A 24,879-nucleotide genomic window follows, 5' to 3' on the forward strand; every position below is an offset into this window, starting at 1 on the left:
CGTATTTAAAAACAGTTGAACATCGCTGGGTCATGGTTCTTACTCAACGTAACCGTATAGTGGGCGCCTATTATCCGATGTGCCAAAAGACGATTACAATATTCGATTGACTGTAAGTTTTGATGGTTTGTTGGACTTTTAGACCGGGCATATTTTGTGGCGGTCACTTTACCAAGGTAAGTTTACTCCTATTATTTCGCGGTAAACGGTGCAGATTTTTTTAAGGTTCAGTCTTAAATATTTACTCGAGAAGGTAATACGTCATATTGCATGAGGTATATCGACTTATCACTGTAAAAAGGTTTTAATATTTAGTGCACAAAAAACTTTAAATAGTGAAGTTGTAGTGTAATGTAAAGTTAAAGAAATTAAATAAATAATAATTAAAGGTCAGTCATGCTTACTATTATATTATATCAACTTGTAATAAAAAAGGTTGTTAAATTTAATGTCAAAATGCAAATTTACAGAAAACCCATTTGAAATAAGAATATTTTACAGTTTTTAACGTTCCCTTTACGGTGTCAATAAATCCGATCCGTTCCAATAATGTAAAATTCAACCGTACGTGATTGACAATATCACAATAAATAAAAGTAAAATCCCTTTTTGACAACATTTATTATATAAGTCCAATAAGGTTTCATCATCATTATTATTGCGATTTGTTTAATCTCTTAAATCATCAAAAAGGTATTTAAACTTAATTATAATTATATTAGTATTTCTTTACATTCTTAAAGCCTACAATTCATAATACTATCTTGATCTCAATGCTAATTTTCATATCTCTTTTGTATATATCACAATTGAGTACCTATGACGCATATACTTTTCTTTTATTCGTTTTTTTTTTAATATTAATAACCATGCCCTTGCTTTTTTGTACAAGTTGGTTGGGTGGGTTAGTTCCATTGATGCGGGGCTAATTAGGTTCCTCCATTTACATCTTTAATTTTCTTTATGGCCAGGATTAAATATTTTGTGTAGTGTTCTTGTGTTGTTCTATTGCTTAGTACTTCGTGAGGATTTTGGAGCTCAATTTCATGATTATTCTATCTACATCGAGTCCTGAGAGTCCATTGCTCCCTTTCTAGTATAAGGCAGTCGTTGATGATATGCCACACAGTTTGAGATGTGTTGCCGTCACACGGACAACAGTCATCATCCCTCAATTTAAATCTTTTTAGAAAAGCTCGCACCGCTCCGTGGCCTGTTAGTATCTGTGTGAGTTCGTGTGATATTTTTAAGTTCCTGGCAAGAGTGATGGCAGAGTTTATGTTTGGAATAAATGTCTGCGTTATTGATCCTGTGGCGGATGTTGTGTATCTGTGGTTTCATAGCTCTATTGTGTTTTCGTTTAGTTTTTTCGTAATTTAATGCGACGCTCAGTATGCAATATGCATTTATAATAATTTATGACATGTAATTTAAATTTGACAGATATCTATTAATTATATGTACATATTTACTGGAAAATGTTATAGATTTTGAAAATTATTACATTCCAATTTTATGTTATATTAAATATTCTAGAAATAGCTGAAAATGTGCAAAATGTGAAAATATAGAAGTGCATATGAACTTTAATAGTGCCCACCACCACCCGTCATATATGCACAACTGTGGATATGCACGGCCGAAGTGCACATGAACTGTAAAATGTGCAGTTTAATAGGCTGGGTAACCTAAGGTGACATTACATTAACAGGAATGTTAATAATATAAAATTCAGGCATAACGCGGAGTTGGATTTCGGATAATCTCACCACATATTCATAGGAATTGAGAATGTAAAAATCGTGTTCATTCAGTTGTAATATAATATGATTTCATTGTTATTTCTAAGTGGACGCGATCCTTTTTTAATTCCTTAACCAAGTGTATTTAAATTAACCACGAGGAAACCCAAATGACCTCATTGTAGCATTTGATTCATATTGCTTTACTCACGGCATGCCGTAGGAGTCAGAGAAATAGAAGACGTGAACTTTTGCATTTTAAACTGAAGCACAGTAAACAATTTGACAACGAGTGAAATGAGTACCCAAAAGAATGTCCACGACGATTGGTAATTTAAGTATTTCTTTTTGATGATTTGGACAGTTGCTGTTCAATTGGTAACGCCTCAGTGACCTTAACCAAGGGCTCTAAGTACTTCAGCCTGTTATATTATAGCCCGTCATGAGCAATGCCATCATAATGACGACTTTTATAATATATGTGTCTTTTAATGGAAATTAATTACGGATTTTATACCTAAGTTATCTATCATATATTTTGAGCATATTCATTAAAGAAATCAGAAATTCTTGAAACAATAAAGACATTGATATTAATAATTACAAGATAAAAAGAACTTTTCATGTACAACGTTTTTAAATGTTCTGTTGAATCATATAAACTTGACTTGACTAGCTTAAACGATCAAAAAAATTTGTACTTGATAGAAATAATACTGAAATGTCATATTGATTTCCATAGTAACGCACGTATATATTAATATTAATAATTTAGTTGCTAGGACCCACTTAGCAACCTATAATAGTTTTACTTTTTACGGATTTCTTCCGAAATAACTTTTCAGAGAAAACAGAATTAACAGAATATAAAATCAATTATACTTAAATATGGCTAAACGTATTAAAAAATGTATTGGCATCGTCTTTTGATATATTGTAAAAGTTTCAAATGTCTAGCTAGTCGGGAAGTTAATTAAAAATCGATTGCAAGATTTGTACCGGACAAAACGTTGTAATAAAATGATTACGGAAATGGTCACGAAAAATCTTTAATAGTCTTTTTCTAAAATGGTTATTTCTGGACTTAAGTCAGTCTGGCATTCAGGTATGAACAGATTATAATTTTATATAGGTGTTTTCCCTTTTTTATATTATATCACTGTTGTATTTATTTAACTTTTATCCTTAGACATTTTTTTCAATTCTTATTCTGAACTCGGACACTAAAATTGTAATATAAATAAAAACGAGTATATATATTTGAATTTTTGAATACGTCATATTCTTCCAAATATATCAAGCTATGGATCAAACACACGTTGAAAAAACAGAATATTTAATCATCTTGAATTTGAACCCACGGCCTCATAGGCTGACACTGACACGTGTGACAAAATATTAATTTACTGCATTTTTTTAATAATATTTTCATAATCTGAAACAACCTATTGTCAAAATAATCAACTTAAAACTATTGAGGATTAAAATGTTCCTAGCTACTATGATATAGTGCGTACCAAGCGAGTTGATTAAATCGACTTCAAAGTTAATAATATCATATTGTAATTTTATAATAAATAGTTCCAACAATCTTTAAATGAAACACGAGGTGTAGGAATATATATAGATACTACGTTGTTATAAAATATCATATCAACACTTTATAATATAACGGAATTCATGGAATGTTATTCAATGTTAGCAATATATTTCGGAGAACTTTTCATTCAAATCAGATACCTACATGCTTAAATCCTGTTTTATGCAGAAATAGATTTGTAGTGATATAATAACAGCTTTGAACGTATGTTATACTTATAATAACTGTACTTGTACTTATTCATTCTTTATTTCACGCACCTATTCGAATCCTGTAGCAAATTCAGTTTTTTTTTCAACCATCATAAGCCCACTGGGTAAATTAAGTAGCTAACAACTTATACACGTGTAAGTTCTGTGAGAATAAGTCTTTACTTTATAGGTCAATATTATGCTACATAATATAGAAAACAGTTGCAAATGGTGGAGGTAGGCTGTTAAGATCCAACATAAATGGTACACATTAAACTTTGTTAATCATACGTATTTGTTTTTATTGAAAAAAATCAATTAAGCCCTGCCTGAACTAAACCATAATAGTTTTAGTATATTTTGGGCGATACGACAAAATTTTGCTCACTTTTTCATTCATACTTATTTGTTTTCGTTGGATTAAGAATATTCTACATATTATTGGTTTATTTTTTTTAAATTCATTAAGCCCTTCCTAAACCAAACTATAATAGATATAAATATTATTATATTTAGTGATGTATGAATTTATTGCATGATTTTAGATAGTTTATAGATAGAAGAGTATTTTTTTACTAGCTCAATTGCTTCCAAATAAAGAAAAAAAAAAGTTATCTATTATGGCAAGTTTTTGCAGGTATTAATAGAATTTTAAAAACTAACCGACACCATCAGCTGTAAATAATTGTAGTCTTATTTCAATGAAAACAAATACGTATGACTGATAAAGTTTAGTGTGCACTATTTGTGGTAGATTTTAATAGCCTACCTCCACCCTTCCCACTGATAGAAACATAAATAATTATTCAACCAGTTTAGTAAAACCCACAGGATAATAGATACATTTTTTTATCGACTAAAACACAAGCAAATTGATAGGTACATATTAAAATCGTTTATTATTTACAGAAGATTATACAAAATACAGAAAACCGGTTTGAAATGTTTTGTTACTTTTTTCAATACTCGTAATAGTTTATAATTCAAAACTATCGAAAATTATAATAATATCTGTGAATGTTTTGTATCTAAATTTTCCTTATACATATAAGTTGAAGGTTTTAATAGCAGGCGGAATTCATAAGTAATGTGTTTTGTATATCTATGGTGTGGTCCAATTATTTTATTCATTCGTAAGCCGGAAGATTGTTAATGACATTTATTTTAATTTTCGTATTTCTTAGTGCATATTAAATTGAATCATTATTACTTTAATTAGCCTGCACATGGTAGAATTGCATTATAATAGTTTTAAAAAGAAGTGATTTATGACAGAGCTGTTTCGGGCCATGAACCGATCTTCAGAATGGCATTGAGACAACTATTTTTTTTTAACTTAAAACTGAAAGCGTTGAGCTCCCAAGATTTGACAGATTTAGTTCTATGGACATTTTATTATTTTTGGGTGTTAAAACAATTTTAAGAGAGGACTATCAAATAGGTTTACATCCGATCATTAGGTCATCTCTTAGCTTTGTAATCAATTTAAATTATTTTTTTTTAATTTATAAATAATAATAAATGTAGTCTTTACAAATTTCAAATTCAAAACGTTCACAGCTTCTTCTTCGGCCATGTCCGACCGTTCCCGGCCGGCAGTATATACTATATAATAAAGTATTTAGCGGTCTTCCAGGATGGTGAAATCCGGTTGATATAAATACAAGCAAGCCAGGTTGAAGTTCTTTTCTGGCATGCGCAACACGTGGCCCAACCAGGTCCAACGTCGCCTCTTCACTCTCAGTGTAATGAGAGGCTACTTGGTTTGATTCCTTAGCCCTTCGTTACGTCTAAAAGCATACCACTGCACACCCAGTATCCGTCGCAAACATCTGTCCTCAAAGCTCAGTATACGGTTGCTCTAGCGCTCGAAATGGAAGATTTTACGAACCAGAGCGCTTGATAATTTTCCGAAATTATTTATGTAATAATTATATGTATCATAATATCTATCATATATCTGCCAAAATCGGCCGGTCAAATGAAGTGACTGTTTTTTAAATTGTGGCAAGCAAGATTAGGGCATAATGTTATCGACGCCACAGCCAAAAATTGAAGTTTACGTCATCTATATATATAAAACAAAGTCGGGTTAGTTACACCATTTATAACTCGAGAACGGCTGGACCGATTTTTATGAACTTTGATTTGTTAGATTTGTCTCCGCTCGGAATAGCAGAATAACTATTAAAATATTGGATAAATCACGGAAAAAATACATTATGAAGACAATTCATTTTCTCATACATTTTGACATTTTGAAAAATGACCTCGCGCATTCGAAAATAAAAGAAAATCACAAACAATTTTAATCCATATACAACGATACATGACAGAAAGAATAAACAAGAAACAAATGAAAGGCGTTGTGTGCATTATCTATCTTTTGACAGTTGATTAAGTTCAGCCTCAGATAATCCCGAAAGACTTTGTTGTATACCCCGGTGAATTTTGGAGGAAGTTGTCCTGCCTGAATCTTTTTTACTTCTTCGACAGCGTCCAAAAATAAAGCCAAGGATAAAATTACATGATCTCATTGCTGGTATTGCTCATTATTTACCTACCAATTTCAAAATCCATCCTTCGAACTTCATTCGACAATCGATCTACGTGAATAATCGAGCCGATTACCAGCTAGGTGCGCAAATAGCTATTTCGATCGTGATTTTAAAACGGTAAGTTGCCTTCGAAGATGGTCACTTTGTGAGGTTATCAAATTTGTGATTGTGTGTGCATCGATAACTGCTTCATTATGCAATTTTGAATTATGTGATTAATTTTCCAGTGTTTATCATTTGATGATTCGTCAAAATGCTGACAACTATTTGCTGCGATTTTGTTGATTGCTTAAAATCGAGACGGAGCGCCTCACTTTCATTCGGTTGAACCAAGCCAAACTGCGATCGGAGGAGTATGTTCATTTACGCGATGCAATCAGCACCGTAGGAGATGCAGCTAATGTTGGTCGATTGACTATTTTATCGGCGATGTACATTGGCAGCCCACGTCATATGCATGAATATGCGCTAGATGCAATGAAATATGTTCGTCATTACGGTCGTCCAGATCTATTCATCACCTTTACATGAAATCCGAAATGAATAGAAATTGTTCAACTGCTACTCCCCGGACAAACATCAAGTGATCGGCACGTGTCTTCAAACAAAAAATCCTGTCGCTGATAAACTACATTGTTAAGCATCGCGTCTTTGGGAAACTCGATGCTGGATGTATTCGATTGAATGACAAAAACGAAGCTTGCCGCATGCACACATTCTTATTTGGTTAGTCGAAAGAATTCGACCAGACCAAAAAGATGACATCATATGTGCCGAGATTCCTGATCCCGAAACCGATCCAGACCTGCATGATGTTGTAATTACTTAAATGATTCATGGACAGTGTGGCGCCATCAACCCCCCCCCCCCCCCCCCCAATCAGCGTGCATGGTCGACGGCAAGTGTTCCAAGCGTTATCCATGAAGTTTATCGGCGGAGACTATCACTGCCAATTATGGTTATCCACTGTAACGGCGTCGATCACCCAATAATAACGGTAGAACTATCACAACGAAAATGAAGTGAAACGATATCGTGGTCGACAACACTTGGATTGTTCCGTATTCGCCACTTTTTTCCAAAACATTCAAGGCGAATTGCAACGTGGAGTTTTGCAATTCAGTGAAATCCATCAAATACATCTGCAAATATGTCAGCAAAGGCAGCGATATTGTAGTTTTTGGCGTTCAAACTCCCAATACCAACGATGAAATCACGCACTATCAAGTTGGTCGATATGTGAGCTGCAATGAAGCAATTTGGCGTATTCTCTCATTTCCCATTCATGAACGTCATCCCACTGCTGTACATTTGGCGGTGCATCTGAAGAATGGTCAACAAGTTTATTTCAACGCATCGAATGTTGCTCAACGTGCTGAAATATCTCCAGCGCCAACATTGACCAGTCTCTTTTCGATTTGCCAAAGCGATCCGTTTGCACGAACGTTGTTTTACTCTAAGATGCCACGATATTACACTTGGAACGCTTCATCGTAGAAATTTCAACGTCGGAAGTAAGGCGATGTGGTTCCTGATCATCCGGATGTGCATTCTACTGATGCTCTTGGTCGCATTTACACAGTTCATCCGAAGAATGGCGAATGATTCAACTTGCGGTTGTTGATGGTAAATGTTCGTGGGCCGACATCATTTGAATCACTTCGAACTGTCAATGGTTTAGTGTGCCCAACATTTCGTGCTGCATGTCAAAAGCTCAATTTGCTTGAAAATGATACTCATTGGGACATGACAATCGCTAAAGCATTTGTTTCTGCATCTCCAAGTCAGATACGCACATTATTTGCTATCATTATTTCGACATGCTTCCCATCGAATCCACCTGAACTGTAGAAAAACTACAAGGATGACATGTCAGAAAACATTTTACATCGAATTCGTGTCATTTCAGGGAATCCTGATCTCGAGGTGAATAAGGAGATACATAACCAGGTTTTCCTTTTGATCGAAGACATGTGTTACCTCATGTGCGGCAGTTTGTTGGTCAAGTTAGGAATGTCAATGCCACATCGTGGAGTGAATTACGCTTTCAATCTAGAATTGGAACGTGAACGTGAAAATGATCGAGATGCATTTAACTAATTAGTTCGAACGAATGTACTAATGTTGAACCCCCAACAGAAGGTAGTGCACGATACGTTAATGAAGGCAATTGATGATGGAAATGGTGGCTTATTTTTCCTCGATGCGCCCAGTGGAACTGGAAAGACATTCCTCATGTCATTGATTTTGGCCACTGTTCGTGCGAGATCCGAAATTGCTGTAGCAGTTGCTTCTTCCGGGATAGCGGCCACGTAGCTAAAAGGATGCCGAACGGCTCATTCAGCGTTGAAATTGCCGTTAAACCTTCAAACGACTGAAAAACCGATATGCAATATTGCGAAACATTCAGCAATGGCCACAGTTTTGGTAGCAAGTAAAATCATCACCTGGGATGAATTTAGAATGGCGCACAAACGCGCATTGTGAGAGATGTTTTGGAGGCGAAATGATTCTACTATCTGGCGATTTCTGCCAAACACTACCAGTCATTCCAAGATCGACCGCTGCCGTTGAAATAAATGCTTGCCTCAAATCATTGACTCTGTGGCGCTATGTAAAGAACCTTCAGCTGACGACAAACATGCGAGTTATATTGCTAAACGATCCGTCTGCCGAAAATTTCTCTAAGCAATTTCTGACTATCGGTAACGGCCGTGTTCCTGTCGACGAATCAAACGGATTGATTTCGTTTCCGCTGAATTTTTGCAATTTTGTGTCAACAATTGGTTGAGTGAACGAGCAATTCTTGCGGCAAAGAACAAAGATGTGGATCACTTAAACTTCACAATTCAAAATCAAATCGTTGGTCTACTGCATTCCTTCAAATCTATCGACTGTGTAAGTGCTCGGCCGTAGTAATTTGGCGGGCGTGGTGCGGCGGCGTCTTGCGAAACTCACACGTATAGCCATGTGTATTATGCCCGAAAAAAGACACTGTCTAAGAACATTTTACACACGGTTATACGTTTGAGTTTCGCAAGATGCCGGCGCGCCACCCCCGCGTGACCACTACGTTCTTGCACTAACAAACGACGACGAAGCAACCAACTAGCCAACTGAATTTTTAAACTCATTGGATCTTCCTGGCTTGCCACCGCATTATTTACAACTGAAGGTTGGCTCGGTAGTCATCATGTTTCGAAATCTTAGCCAACCAAAACTATGTAATCCATTTCATTTTGGTTTGATTTTTGCACATTTATTGAACTTAATTCATTTTGAATATTCATTTTAACTTAATAAAAAAATGAATTTAATTCAGCTAATAAGTTAACACAAGATTATTGATTCTGAGGCGGTACGAAGTTCGCCGGGTCAGCTAGTAAATATATAGTTTTTACTATAAATCCGACAAGTAGCGTATAAACTTTTTAAAAAATATATGAGGTAAATTAATTTTATGATTTTTTAATACTTCACTTCACTACGAGACGGAGCGATAATTTTGAGGGTATCACGAACAGGAGCTACGCTCTGGTGCGTTCCGGTCCATTTCGAGCGCTGGGTTGCTCTGAGCTTTTGCAAGGTGACATGATTCGCTATTGTAAAGCAACACCGTCAGAATTCAAGTGTCAAATAAACGGGATTTGGTTTTAACCGGTACAGTTAGCGAGCTCTCTTTACAAAATTCCATCTCCAGTGATAAATTTTCTCAGACAGTTAAAGCTGTCGATACTCTCGATGTTTTGCCTGACGCTAATCAGGGCGAAATCTGTATCAGGGCAGGTGCTATTGCACAAAACATTGGTTTTCTTCGACGAATTGTCATGCAGTCATTGAGTTATCAAATAGGACAGCGTTATCGACGTAGTCCAGGTTGCACATTTTTACTGTGGAAGTGACAGGGATGCCTCGGTTAGGTGATATTGACTTTAGTTAGTGAGAGGACACGTTTAAAGATACTATTCAAATGCACTTCATGCGAGTTTAGTTCTGTGAGCAATGTCGTCATACGTACCTCAGTCAATTGACATTGAATGTCCGAATTAAGCGTAGTTGTTGACCGGCTCGATTTGAGTGTCATTAACAAAGATCCCTTTTGTGTATGCAAATCAGTTGATCATTAAAACATTTATTTTTAAAGCTATTTTAGGTATTCCTTTGCAAGCTTCTGTCTGACCCTTGGTATATAAACATATAAATATATCATTTAACTGTGCATTAACTGCAGATATAACGTCATATGACTTGTCCATTTATTATGTCATTTGGATAACAAAAAACTGAGGTTAACGCAACAATATCCTCTCAGATAAAGATATAAACAAAAATACCGTCAATTTTGATTACAAAACGGATACTGTAAAAATTCTAGCAATTAAAAATATTTCTTTAATAGCAAATTGTAATTTGTTTTTGATATTTAAAAAAAATATGTCTTTGGCTTATTTATGCTTTCAGGTGTCAATATTTAATGTCCAAAATGACGTCCCACATTCAGAAAGAACTCTTAAAGATCACCAATGATAACTTCGTCACTACAATGGACAAGTACGATGTCACTGAAAAGATGTTGGAAGTTAAAATGGATCGCATAAGAGAATGGTACAAAATGCAGCCCCATTTGCCAACGTTTTATCTTGGTAAGTGAGTAACATTTATGCAAAATTTTCAGGAAAACAATGCGAGACTAAAATAAATTCTTTTCAAAAGTATCCGGCTAGCATAATGTGCTAGGAGGCTAAAACAAAATTTAAATACTTATATAACATTTGGAACAAGTAAAATGCATAAGATGCACTGTCATTGTGACGACGTAGCATAATATGGTGTGTTTCAAGAGGATACTGGTCAGGTTGAGAATCTCCTGAAACATCTAAAGTTCGTGATCGAGCTGAAACTATATTTTAGAAACTTACGTAATTTTTTTTTGTTTATGATCATATTTTTATTACTTTACCTACCTAACTTGTTCATTTTTATTACCTAGTCTGCTACAACTACCATAATTAAAACACAACTGCAACAAACTCACGGTTTGCGTTCAGGTAATTTATACGACAATAAAAACATATACCACACCAAACCAACCAGCCCCGCACCACACTCGATTTCAATCAAGCGAATTACGAGGTCTTACTTTTGGTGTGAAGCGTCAGCAGTTTTTTACGACTGGGAGGATCAGATACCCAAGCCTAAAATCGCCACACACTTTGCACTGTAAACAAAGACTCTCTAATGAAAAGTGTGCATGGTCAAGAGAAGCACGGTAAACTAACAAAAATAAATGATTCTAATTAATATATAATAATATATTGTACAAAAACAAGTTAAAACAATACGGTCATACAAAATTGTGTGAGATCTTCACGCATCGCACTTCATCGCAATAAGATGCCGCATTTTTTTAAACTCAGTTAAGTTTGCCTTTGTGGCAACGTCGGATGGCCAGATGGGCCCAACAGCTGATTGAACATATTTAAGCATCTCTTTTCTTTTGGAGCACATTTTTGGATATTCCTAGAGGATATGGTTAATATTTTAAAGTACTCCGGGTGACAAGTCCAAGCTGAAAGAGCTTGGCAGCGAATCCACCGTGGCCAGTCAAACATTGACTAGTGTAGTGTTCAGGAATCAATTATCTCCGATTATCTCCAATCACCATTAGAAAATATAAGAAAAAATATTAAAAAATATAAGAAAAGAACAAAATTAATATAATATGTAGGAGTCATCTCACTTAAAATACTGAGGTACTTTGGTTAAAAACCTGTTTGTTTTATAAACATACCACATAATCGTGAAGTAGCGACTCCGAGCAAGAGAGAATGATGGAATAGACTTCATGTAAAAACAGTCGTAAATAATAATACTAACAACAATTTAATTTAATTTAATTCGTGCGCAGTAGAAGATATCGCAGTCTGCACAATTTCAAGGTTAAGTTGTTTACAAAAAGAAATAGTCATTATGGATTCTTTAGAGATTATCTTTGATTTACCTGCGCCGAGCTCTCAATATGTTATCAAATAATCCGTAAGGAGCATGACAACCACGAAAAATCATAAAAAGACCAGGTCAACGATCTGAAAAAAATGAGGAAAAGCTACTCTAAATAGACAAATCAAATCGATACTAAAGAGTTTCCATTAATATACGTGGGATGCGGGGAATATGGATCCAAGAAATAAAGAAGGCTGTTCGACAAAAAAAATTATTAATCCGGATCCTTAGGTTCCGTAGTAATTATTAGTGACAGAACTAATGATGTTATATGTATACGCCTTAAAAAAACAGTGACATCTTACTGATTTCAACGACATCTGTGGATTATCCAAGCCTAAGAGACACGTTAAAATATAAAAAGCCGGATAACGATGTCATCGAAAATATTCGCACTATATGAAAAAATAAGTTAATGGGCAGGAGATCATAGTTTTATAGAATTTACATCAAGATGCACCACGTGATTGAAAGAATATTTTCTTCTGCCCGTGGAAAATACTCGCAGATTTAGCGTCTCTATTAAATGAAGGTTAACATAGCTTTCTCTTCTTCCAGCAATGTCTTCATAACGACCTACTTTGCGGTTTTCGTCCAGCTGGTTTAATCTTATATGCTGACAATCTTATAAAGACAATTATTTCAAATGACGCAAATTTTAAGTGTTTTTTTTTACATAACCTTCTATCGTTTCCTCACCTATTAAATTAATGACTGTCTAATCGTATAATGGTTTCACGGTCCAAATCGTTAGTTGAAATACTTCCTGTAATTTTATAGAATATACATAGTTTGTTGTATCACTATAATAAAATGTCATATTTTCTTTTCAGAGAACCAATATCTAATGCGGCATTTAGCAGTCAACAAATTCGACGAGGAAAAGACCAAGAAGAAGATGGAAGCCCTCTTCACGGCACGGACTTTCATTCCAGAGTTCTTCCAAGATCGAGACCCATGGAATGCTCGAGTCTCGAAAGCCCTCAAATCTCTAGAATTTATTGTCATGCCGTCGCTGACAGAAAAAAAACAAAGAATTATTTTATTTAGGTAAGAAAAAACCTACCTAAGTAGGTACCTATTTGATTTCTTCAGAGCCTAAATAGCTGATTACTATTGTATTACATAACATGAATAATATCTTCAATTATTATAGCGCCTATACACGTGCATGTATTTACTTGCAGCAATTAATAGTGTGCAGGATAATAACTGTTTACACGTAAAAGTGCTGTCTGCCTCGCCAGTCTCATTCTTCAAGAGTAAGCGAGACGCGATATTGTCATTATAGAGCTTGTCCAGATGACGCGTGTCTCGCAGCGATACGCCGCGAGTGCATGTGGACGGCTCAATGAAGTCACCTGTACCTGGAATGCGCGCAAGTTTTTACGCGCCACCTGGACATGGCCTTATAGTACTATTTGACAGGTAGTGAAAATCGGTTTACCTCAAAATAAGTCTTTGCGCGGTGTAGTTAGTTTTTTTACTGGCAGGTTCACCACTATCGTTCTACTGCGCAGGCGCAGATATCGAACAAATCCAACTGTCGCGTGAAAATTCAGAAGCTTCAGAACTTTTTTAATTCATGCATGCAATCTTGCAACTTGAATGATAATACATGTTTACACGTGCAATTTCTTGATATGACCGTGATAATACGTACTGTCAATAGTAAATTCATGCAGTGTAAACGGGGTATTGTACTAATACATAAAGCGCTCATTGTTTCAGCAGAAAAACGATAAAAAATCAAAACGGTTTTTTTTTTCATCAATAATAGTTCTCCGATACGTAATATAACCCACCGTCTAACCTACTCTGGACCACATGTGCGCATATAATATTTTATGCATACACACGGCTGCTATCGGCGCCTATCGAGTGTAATTTTTCATATTTATGTATTGAAGCGGTTAATTATTACAATAAGTTAACCGTCTGAACTGTCAAAAAGTGCTATGTTTTAACAACACCTCTCTTGGCTGGGTTAAGTTTTAAAGCGAGCGACAGTTTGACAGTTTAGACCGCTAACTTATTGTAACAATTATAATACCTTAACACATATATATAATAAACTACCCTCAATAGCCGCCGATAGCAGCATTGTGTATAAAATAGATGCGCTGGTCTTAATGAGGCGTATCGCGAGGTACAAACAGATAACCGCATCTGCATATTATGAATATACCATGATGCAATTTGTCGTTGTCGTGTAAAAATCGGTTAGGTACATATTTAAACACGCGCGTTAACATCATTTTACTCCCTACTACAATAATTATAGTTTGTCAATTTATGGCTACGGCCGTATGTTGTAGCTTAACCACTGGGGAATGACAAAAGAAATGGCTTATTTCAAAAAAACACTACCTTATTCTTAGGTCAATAATTATTATAAAGCAATCATCATTCGAAAAATATTTATCACACTTGAATGGTCAAAAACATAGCTTATAATAAATATCTTTAGAATTATCTTCAAATGTGTTAATCTTGCCGATTTTTTGAATAATAAAATGCCTAATTCTTGTCAAATTTGGGATCACAGAGATTATCAATGTAATTTTTATCGTAAATATTTCACTATAATAATGTCAATATAAATTATACTGATGGTTTTATAAATGCGTTTAAAGATTAATAAATGTAAAAAATCTTGACACCACTGCACATGGACGTACTGAAATATGACTATATTCTAAAACATTAGAGCGAGAGGTTTAAAAGAATACTATTTTATGTAATAAAAATACTTTATGCAGTCATCAAATGTTTAAAATAAATATAAAGGATAAAAAGGCTTCAAAATTATATAAATAGATTATATACAGCGTTTAAGGAATGTGCAGGATCATGGTTTGAAAATACAAAAAAAACTCAATTTTGACCTACGACGAGCATGTCCCCCCTTAAAGGATCCCATCGAATTATTACATATTATGGTCATATTTATTATTAAATTTTTATTTATTAAATTTTCTAAAATATCATGAAAAGATTTTTAACTAATAGGTACATAGTTTTAATATTTTTCATATTTATTTTAAAAAACATCGATTTTTATAAATATATATGTATAACTTGAATTCCTTTTTATTTATATGTATTAAAAATGACTCAAATTGCAAGATTCGTTTTTTTTCTGCTAGGTACTTCTGGTGGGTGAGGATTGACCTTAACCACAGAATTTATTATTAGAATATTTTATGGTATACAATGGTAGACGCAGTATAAAAAATTAGGATTTGAATGGGGCCAGGGCAGGCGGCGTGGCGACTCGACCAGATAAGTGAGATCAACACACTTTACAAATTTACTCACATAGAAAAAAAAAAAGTTGCCTGCGGCACTATTTTCCTTCAATATTGTTATTATTTCAATTTATGTGCTTGAACGATGCAATTTTTAATTATGTATCGATACTCGACAACTCCACAATTCAAATGGATATATTAAAAGATTAAAAAAAAACACTAAATCGCTGGTTTAAAGGTAAAACTCATTATGTTACATTTTGATGATCTGAGATAATGAGGTTTGAAAATATTTTTTGCAATTAAAAATCCTATTTCAAATTAACATTTGTTCTTATTTTTGTATAAAATGTATACAAAATCAGAGAATACATTGAAGGTAATCAGATTCTATAAAAAAATTAGGAACATTTAAAAAAATGAGTTTTTGTACATAATGAGTTTTTCCACACACATGTTTGTTAGTAAAGTGATAGTATGTCAATACTTTGGCAAGGGTTTTGCAATGTTTTTTTATTATTTTGGATTCTTTATTAGTAGGTACTTAAGACTACTACTAAGTACTAAAGAATAAAAATTATTTATTTTAACCAAAATAGGAATTAGTAACAATTCAAATTGAAAAAAATTAAACATACACTGAGATTAATAATAATTATTTCACAATAATAATACACTGGTGATGATAATAAGGACAAACCAATAATTATAATAAATTGAGGTAAGATAAACAGCAATAAAAAATATTCTTTATTCCTCAACAATGTCTTCCAAAACGTCTGGCTCTGGTAATGTGTCTAATGTGTCGCGACCAATATAGATGGTAAATTTTCATACCAATATCTTAGCTCTTCCGGAATGTCACCGTTTTTACAAAACTTCATAAGATCTTTTTTTTTCAAATTAGATATTAGGCCCCCATAGACGGACAGTTCTCGTAGCAGTTTGAACATGGCACAGACAATAACTGTTCAATAACTGTACGTTAGTGGCCACACCACAGATCAGTTTAACTACCCCATTTAAATCTGTCGAACTGTCAACAGACGTGCCCATATACGTACAGTTATTGTCTGTGGCAGAGCAAGTGTCAAAAACTATGGCGGTTAGGTTCGCGGAGATATTACACAGGGGTATTGTTTCAATTAGTTTTAGGTAGGGTATACTTGAACGATGATACACGAATAATTTTACTTTGAATTTATTATGGTTATAATTGTTTTTATTAGAAACAAATTGACATAAAATACACACCTATGACGTTGGTAAAATAAATCATGATTTCGCTAGTGGATTGTGTATTTTATCGATTCACCGAAACAATATTATACACATTCGTGTAAATATAAAATGTAATCTTTTCTTTTGAATAAATTATTCCCTTTAATGGACAGTATTAATTAAGTAAGAAAATGGTAATATTTATAAAGGTATTGATTTTATATACAATAAATTTAAACATGCCACAAAATTATATTTACATCAATTATCAGTATAATAATTAATTACTATGATATTATTAAAATATATACTTAAATTTTATTTAGATTTACCGAGATTGTCATTCACAATTAGGTATATTAATTTATGTTGTGAACGTCTTAAATTAATAAGTTTTAATATTCACTACATACAATAAACAAAATTTGAGTACTGAGTTATTAGTCTATATTTTCACAATAACTTTCATTTTAACATTTATATTATATTGTATAAAATAATATGTTTACATAAATAACTATTACTTTGTTTTACTCTCGTAAAAATAAATAAAATATAATATTTGCGATCTCCGCGTACATAATATTATTACATTTTTAATGTATTATAAAATATATTATAAAATGCAATAACAAGCAACACCAGCCGAAGTTGTATCGCGCGGTATATTCTACTTTACGTTACCAACATCTAACGTCACCCGAAAACTTTCGGCTAGTTGAAATTCCAACAGTTTTACAAAAACACGGGAGTAGGGGGTCGCTGGCAGTTTGAACATGGCAAACATCTGAAAGGTCGAAAAGTGTCCGTCTATGGGCGCAGCAGATTATCTACCAAAGATAACTGTATAGTTATTAACTGGCATGTTCAACCTGTTACGAGAACTGTCCGTCTGTGGCCGGCAATTGGTAATATGGATTGATATGCTCCTACTAATTGTGAAATAGCATAACTCCGTCTCCCTTTTCCCGCTGCATAAATTTTTCTGTAAATGGTTATACCGATATTGGATTATTTCAGGTAATTTTTTCTCATAACGTAGACATTTAATTTGGAGCCACATTACTAGCTCTACATTTTCATCTATGTTCCTATTGCTTATTAATTTTAAATTTATTCGTCGTATTGGGTCTTCAATACCTACAATGTGCTACAACTCCAGAAGTTAGCGAAGGTAATACCATTTTCCTCGGCTTGTAAGGTCAAGTCGAAGTTGAAGCTTACTAGATAAGCCTTGCATGAAAATAGGTGCTCCATGCTTTGCATTTCACCACACTCGCAGGTTTGGTCCTCAGAAAACCCCCACTTCACCGTGTTATCTCGGGTGTGCCCTGCTATGGTTTTCAGTCTGTTTAGGGCTTTCCATGTTCAGTACCCAAGACTGGCTCCATGCGGGAGGTGCTCTGCTGGCTTCACCCAATCTTCGAAACCCTCAGAGGCTAGGTTAGCCGCCCATGCGGATAGTCTGTCTTATTCGGGTGAGACGGTCAGACGTATAGTTGTCGCCATAAAGCCTTTTCTGGATTTTAGCCTTGTTTTGCATATTTGATACTCATGCATGACGTGTCGCGGACCCTCTCTTGGGCTGCCTTTTCAACTAGGGCTGCAGTTTGGAGTCGGATTAGAGGGTGGTTATTCCTGAAAGCACGTGAACTTTAATGACAGGCGTGGATTTCAAGCACCCCGTCACGATTCGGCAGGTTTCGTTGAGCGCAGTCCACATTTATCGTGTGCGCAGACATGTGCCACACCGGACAGGCATACTCGGCCACCGAGGTACATAGTGCAAGGGCTGAGACCCTGAGTGTATGTAGTTGAGCTCCCTACGTATTACTGCTTAGCTTTCTCAAGATACTCAAGATGAAACGCTCCTAACCGTGATTTACCTAGATTTGGCTTAAGTTGATTGAGGTCGTAGTATGTCTTTAACTCTCTTAATGTATCTTTAAGCTGTTTCCTAATCACTTCGAAGTTAATGCTTTGGTATACCACGGCTAGATCATCTGCATAGAGGAAATGTTTTGTGTTGACTCCAATTGGCTGATCATTAGTATAAACGTTGAACAGTATGGGTGCCAAGACGGTACCTTGTGAAAGGCCGTTCCGTTGTTGTCTCCAACGGCTGCGTTTTCCGTCCAGTGTTACAAAGAATCTTCGGTTGGCCAGGAGCTTTTCAATCACTCCTGTTATTTTGAAATCATTCAGGAGGTTGTAAATGTAAAGTTTACTCAGCAGAATTCTATGGTTAACTGTATCGTATGCGGCTGTTAAGTCTACAAAGGGAAACTCTTAATGTGATCGATAACCAGTTTCATGTTTGCCTCACTAGCTTTATTGGCTGGACTTTTTTCCCCTATTCGGTCATTGTTTCTGAATGATCCAGTTTTGGCTTAATCCAGCCAAAGCTGTATTAATTGGTCCATTTGAAATGCATAACATTTTTAACGTTCAGGCAGTATTTTACATTAAACTTATTAACACCATCATTCTGATTATTTAGTATAAGTATCATTTTTTCTCATCTTATACAAAAAATCAACCAGTAACATACAGTTGGCACAAGATGATAGTTATAAACAATGCAAACCATAGATAATACTCGTACACTCACTTACTTACTCATATACATGTTTACAGTTCAGGAAAAAATCATTATGTGCGGGAATGAATTTTTCCTGAACATAAATCTTAAATAGGTACTGATAATGATTTCTTCCCCAGTTTTTTTCCGTTAATAAGGTAGCTATTGTCACAGTGACCTTTTCCAGCAATAGATTTCGTAAAAATTAGTGGATATAATGAAAAAACTCATTTTGGTCAAAAGTGCACATAATGAGTTTTACCTCCAAACCAGCGAAATATACACATTAATTTTACCGCGTAGGTACACCATTTGGAAAACACTATTGTAGAGCATCACAGTGCCTTTATCCTTAGCGATAGGTAGGGGGGCCCGCCAAAGATCCTAGCCTGGGGCCCGCTTCAGGATGTGGGGGCCATGGATATATGTATTCAAAATATGACATTGTCAACATTTTGATGTAACTGATGGATGCCAGTTCGAAATATGCCGGATATATTGATTCTTACTCCAACCACAAATGTTACTTCTGGCGGTCAGTTTCAAAGCTTCACCCAAATTCATTATTTCGTTTATAGATGTCGCTATAAACCATCTGTGATTTTGTTTCAGACTAAACATTGATAATCTGGATGTGTACGATACAGATCTCACAGCTATGTGCAGTTTTATAATGGCTGACATAAGACTTCAGGTGGATTCTTTGCTTGGTGATATTTTCATAGTTGATATGGCCAATCTTACCTTCAATCAAGTAAAACAAATCCAACTGCCTTCAATAAAGAAAATAGTATTCGTTTACCAGGTAAGTACAAGTTTTTCCTCAGCTTAAGAAGGTACTTACAAACATGTAAAGATAATCAATGCGTGAGGAATATGAATGAGAAATTATACAAATACCACTGAACCTATTTCAGAATTGGATAGCTTGAATGTGTTCTAAAGTCATGCAAAAAATAAAATCATTACAAAATAAACTAAAGTGTAAACGAGCGAGTAAGGTCAATATAGTAGTTCTAGATTGGGGTATTGTCCCAACAAGCCACTTCTTCATCGTGTCGGGTCTTCAATAGCTAAGAGTACAATGTGTCGCTCCAGAAGTTGACCGAAGGCAACACCAATTTCCTCGGCTTACTTGCAAATTGCAGCTTACTGGACAAGCCTTGCATGAACAAGTCACTGGTTTGCTTTAATTCTTGATGTACGTATAATTAAAAATTGCATTTTTGTGATTTATTTAAATAATGACATTTATTTTCTCCCCTTCCGCGATTTATTGCCAACGATACGGAGAGCAAGAAAAGGTGTGTTAATACCCTCAAAGTTTCTGTAACAAACCTATTACAGTACCCTCTCTCAGTAATCTGCCACCCCAAAAACCAGATAAGTGTCCAATTAGTGAAAGCGGCGGATTATAGTGCATACATACAAAATATGGTAAATTTTTTAAAAGGTATGAGAAATTTGTACTTGCAAATTACGGTTTTATTTATAATTAAAATCAAGTTTTAACTAATATTAAACAGTAAATCACTTGACACAACCAGTTATTCAGTGAGGCAGATATTCTTGAATGGCTTAGGATTCCTGGCTTTCCCTATGACCAAAAGCTTCATTGTGTGTGTCCCGGTTGCATTGGAGCACGGCATAATTTTATTGTGATGCGGTCCTTGAACATTTTCCTCTCATGTACATTACTTTCTTTGCGATGAACGTACGTTTTACGAAGGAGAAGTTTCCGAAATAAACCCGTCTCATCTGCGGTGTACACTTGTACGCGGCGTACAACGTACTACTGAATTTGACAATCGAATACCAGCGAATTATAAAGTTTGATTTTTTGCTTTCAATTAGTAAAAATAACGGCGGAGTATTAGAAGTTGTCGGATAATCGAGCGGTGGATTACTGTGAGTGTACTGTACTTGATACATATTTGTATTACAATGCTATATATTTTTAGGATTGTTATGGTGCTGTCCTCGAAGAATTACATATAATAAATGCACCCCCGGTGGCAGAACTCGCCATTAGCGTAGTAAAAGCAACACTAAAGAAAAAGCTATCAGACAGGCTAGTGGTTCATTCATCGATGGACAATTTCCGGAAAATTTTCCCAATGAAATACTTACCAAAAGACATGGGCGGAGATGTACCATTAACCGTAAAGGAAATTGCAAGTAAGAACCTCTCACTCTTCATTAATTTCTCATCGTGCCATCCCCTAACGGAGAGAGTACACCAACAGGGTTAACATTTGCTTTATCATCTGATTTCTGAAGCAATTCGTTGGAGCTGCACTCAAGGGTGTTCTTAAGCCACGAAAAGTGACATTGCCCTCTGCTACGTTCAACATTGATCATTTGTTGAATAACAAGTTGGGGAATGCTGTACTTTTGTCCCCCCATAATGTGGCCAAGGTACTGTAGTTTTCTGGTTTTGATACTGCGCAGAATTTTTCGATGCTTTCACATTCGATTGAGAACGTTAACATGTTTACCTATCACCCAGTGAGTCCAAGGAATTTTGACGATTTATCTGTACACCCAAATTTTGAGATCTTCAACTCTCTGTGACATCTCTTGATTAAGCGTCGATATGGAGGATTTCTTTTAGCCTCAATAAACTCAAGTGCCAGCAAAACGGCCGCTCGCCATGGCATACATCTCGGAATACTATGGATCTACTGGAAGACCGTACCAAGGATCACTGGTTATTTGTAAAATAAATTCTATAAATATGAAATTGAAAAAAATAACAACTGCAAAAGTCAAAGCCAGCTATACAGAGGCCAGGGATGGTAGTGCTAGTAGTTGATTATTTTGTGTGGTAATCTTTTCGCAATAAATGAAAATTTTTGTTTGCATATTTCGTTCAAATTATTACCATTTATTTCAATATGCAAGTATAATCATTTTCTACAAATATTTTACCATATTGTACTCAAAGTATTAGCAGAAACTACCAGTTCCTTCGAAATTTACAGTTTTGTTCAGGGTCTGACTCTTGTTGATATTTGGTTTTGTATGCTGCAAGAGTAGGGAATCCAATTCCGAGCCAAAATCTTGATCCCGGGATTTCGGGATTACAATTTGACGATCCCGGGATTGGCATTTTTTCAATAGTTAATATAAAAATTTTACATAATATACAAATAACGTTGATAAAATCGGTCAAAAATAAATCTAGTATAATTTATACTATTTAAGACAATATTTATTGTTAATATTGTGTACGTTCAATCTTGGAAATACCTACATAGGTTTAATGGAGAAAATAATATTGTAATATAAATAATAATGTGAAGAAAAACAGTTGTATTTATTTATGAAAAGATAACGAATGCAAATACAAGTTTGGTTAAAATAAAAAAAATAAACTTTTGTGTTGACAATAAATACAAATTAAATCTGGATCTAATTTTAGAACCCAGGCACCCTATGATTTTTTAATAATTCGTTATATTTTCAAATTTCAATTGTTATTATTTTAAAAATTAATTCAATCTTTCTCATTTTTATTAATTTATGTGAAAAAATAAAATGAATTGGCAACACATGGGTAATAAATCAAACTTCATTCAAACCCAGTCGATTTCTAATGTAGTTATATGTTATTAAAAGTATTTTTCTGTTATATTTTCGTTTTTATTTTATTTTCCATAAAAATTGATAAAAAAAATCAATCCCGAAAGTTTCGGGATTATGTTTACCAATCCCGCAATTCATAGGTATCGAAAATAGTTCGGGATCCCGGGATTGGAATCCCTATGCAAGAGTATAACTTAAAATAGAAATCGACAATAGTAAAATGTTTTGATCTCATTTGGTACTGGAACTATATCAATATTGCAATCATTGTATAAATATTTCAGATTCTGAGGGTTGAATGCCAGTAGGAACATAATAGTATTTTATTGTGTTACAGCTCAATGGGAAACAGCTATCAAGACACCAGAAATGAGACAATTCCTCATGGACTTTGAATCAAGAAAGACTGATGAATCTTTACGACTGGGCAAAAAAGACTTCATCATTGATGATATGGTGGGCATGAGAGGGACATTCAGAAAACTAGATCTCGACTGAAATATTACATCGTGTACTACAGTTTAAATAAAATAGTCAATACTTCTCAGATCCTACTTAGGCTAATTGAAACTATTGTTATGTACTTAATGTTATTTTAATATCCATTTATTGAGAATTAAATAAAACATATTTACCCTTAAGAGTTAAGGGCCTAATGTATGGTAATACTCATATTATTGGGCTCATAATATGTTAGTGAGCTAATTTTATGACGCACAATAAATATTGCGTAACGATAATAGGGTAGCGCCAATTGAAGCAAAAGTGAGAACTCTGTAACAAAATTGTTTTCAGTGGGTACTAAAATCTATGCAAATGCAAAATTCTAACATGTCATTATATCATTCGAATGATTGAAACCAGATTCACATTTACCGAACTTAGGTATTAATTGGTACAATGTTAAAATACTCAAATTAAAAAATATTGTGGAAATACAACAGACACTAAACTCGTACACGAGGATTGTACATTTTTTGAAATCAATAATAATTAATCATTTTTTAAATTCTAAAGTAAATATTCAATTTATATTTTCATACAATTCAAATTATTTCCGCTCTAGGTACGCCAATTAAATATACTTGAATAATCATCAATTATTGTAGACTTTCACGGTTATAAATTTTTGGGTTGTCACCGCGTGTCTTCCTCCTTCTTTCCTCGACGTTTCTGGCTTTTTTCAGAGACCATTCTCAAGCAATAATGTATTGACGTGTACTGCAGGCGTTTAAATGAGATTCAATAGTTTACAGAGAATCACTGATTACTTAGAATTTAGATCACTGAAAGTGATTTTACCGTGTTAGTATTATTTTAGTCATCATTCTATGCATATGCCTGTAAGTAAGTGTGAGAAATACACTGGCAAAGTTTTAAATTCATACTCTGGTCTCCTAATACTGTGTTTTGTAATTCAGTACAATTATTATCATTCTATTAGGTTTCAAAACTATAAGGATTACACTACAATCCTGATGCTGTAATTAAAAATTCCATCTAATTACTTCAATAATTTTATTCTCACTGGAATCATGACAATAATAATACTACAAAATATTTTTTTTATTTGTGTGATCTCTCTGAATCGAAATCATTACTACATTTTTTAACTAATAGAATACATAATATAAATGATACGTTTAAATACTTGTTAATTACTACCATTGCATTATAAATACATCATAAAATAACACATTAGCTTATTCCGCAAGGGTAAGAAACATTTTTTTTCAATTAGGTGTACAGTGAATTGTATTAAATTGATGGTCATATTTTTATATAAATCTAAATCAATATTTTCGTATGTATATTTTTCTATAATTGGATTGCGTTATGCGTTTATAAATCAAGGGATATTTTTGGTAAACCGGAATAATAATTGACTTTGAATAGAAACATCAATGAAACGTAAAAAATCGGGCACAGTAAGCGTCCGATAAAATATATTGTAACTAAAAAACTCTTTGACAGATACATAATAATATATTGTAATATATTTATTTTGTTTGAATACAAGTTAATATTTTTTATTATATTTTTTTTTATCTCGTTCATACAGTTGTTAATTTTAAATTTGTATTGGAACATTTTCAATAATCGGTAATTACTTGGTTCATAATAGCTGATTCGAAATAACA

General features: G+C 34.2%; 1 protein-coding gene across 1 annotated transcript; it reads left to right on the forward strand.

Moving 5' to 3' along the window:
* Nucleotides 1-229: 229 nt before the first annotated feature.
* On the forward strand, nt 230-23,652 carry LOC147069597 (retinaldehyde-binding protein 1-like). The gene is made up of 6 exons (XM_085950284.1): nt 230-389; nt 10,553-10,734; nt 12,928-13,144; nt 19,763-19,955; nt 21,112-21,328; nt 23,076-23,652. Exons 2-6 carry the CDS (start codon nt 10,566-10,568, stop codon nt 23,234-23,236), a joined length of 957 nt encoding a protein of 318 aa, XP_085806410.1. The 5' UTR covers nt 230-389; nt 10,553-10,565; the 3' UTR covers nt 23,237-23,652.
* Nucleotides 23,653-24,879: the final 1,227 nt, after the last annotated feature.

The sequence above is a fragment of the Rhyacophila brunnea genome, unplaced genomic scaffold (assembly GCF_057557595.1).
Source record: "Rhyacophila brunnea isolate RB1 unplaced genomic scaffold, BYU_Rbru_1.0 scaffold_23, whole genome shotgun sequence".
Taxonomy (NCBI): Eukaryota; Metazoa; Arthropoda; class Insecta; order Trichoptera; family Rhyacophilidae; genus Rhyacophila; species Rhyacophila brunnea.

What these genes read in the sequence shown, in the direction of transcription:
- LOC147069597 (XM_085950284.1), top strand. Translation starts at nt 10,566, where the DNA reads ATGTCCAAAATGACGTCCCACATTCAGAAAGAACTCTTAAAGATCACC. An exon ending in TTTGCCAACGTTTTATCTTG is followed by an intron (nt 10,735 to 12,927) that starts GTAAGTGAGTAA and finishes TTTTCTTTTCAG; the next exon opens with AGAACCAATATCTAATGCGG. An exon ending in AAATAGTATTCGTTTACCAG is followed by an intron (nt 19,956 to 21,111) that starts GTAAGTACAAGT and finishes ATATATTTTTAG; the next exon opens with GATTGTTATGGTGCTGTCCT.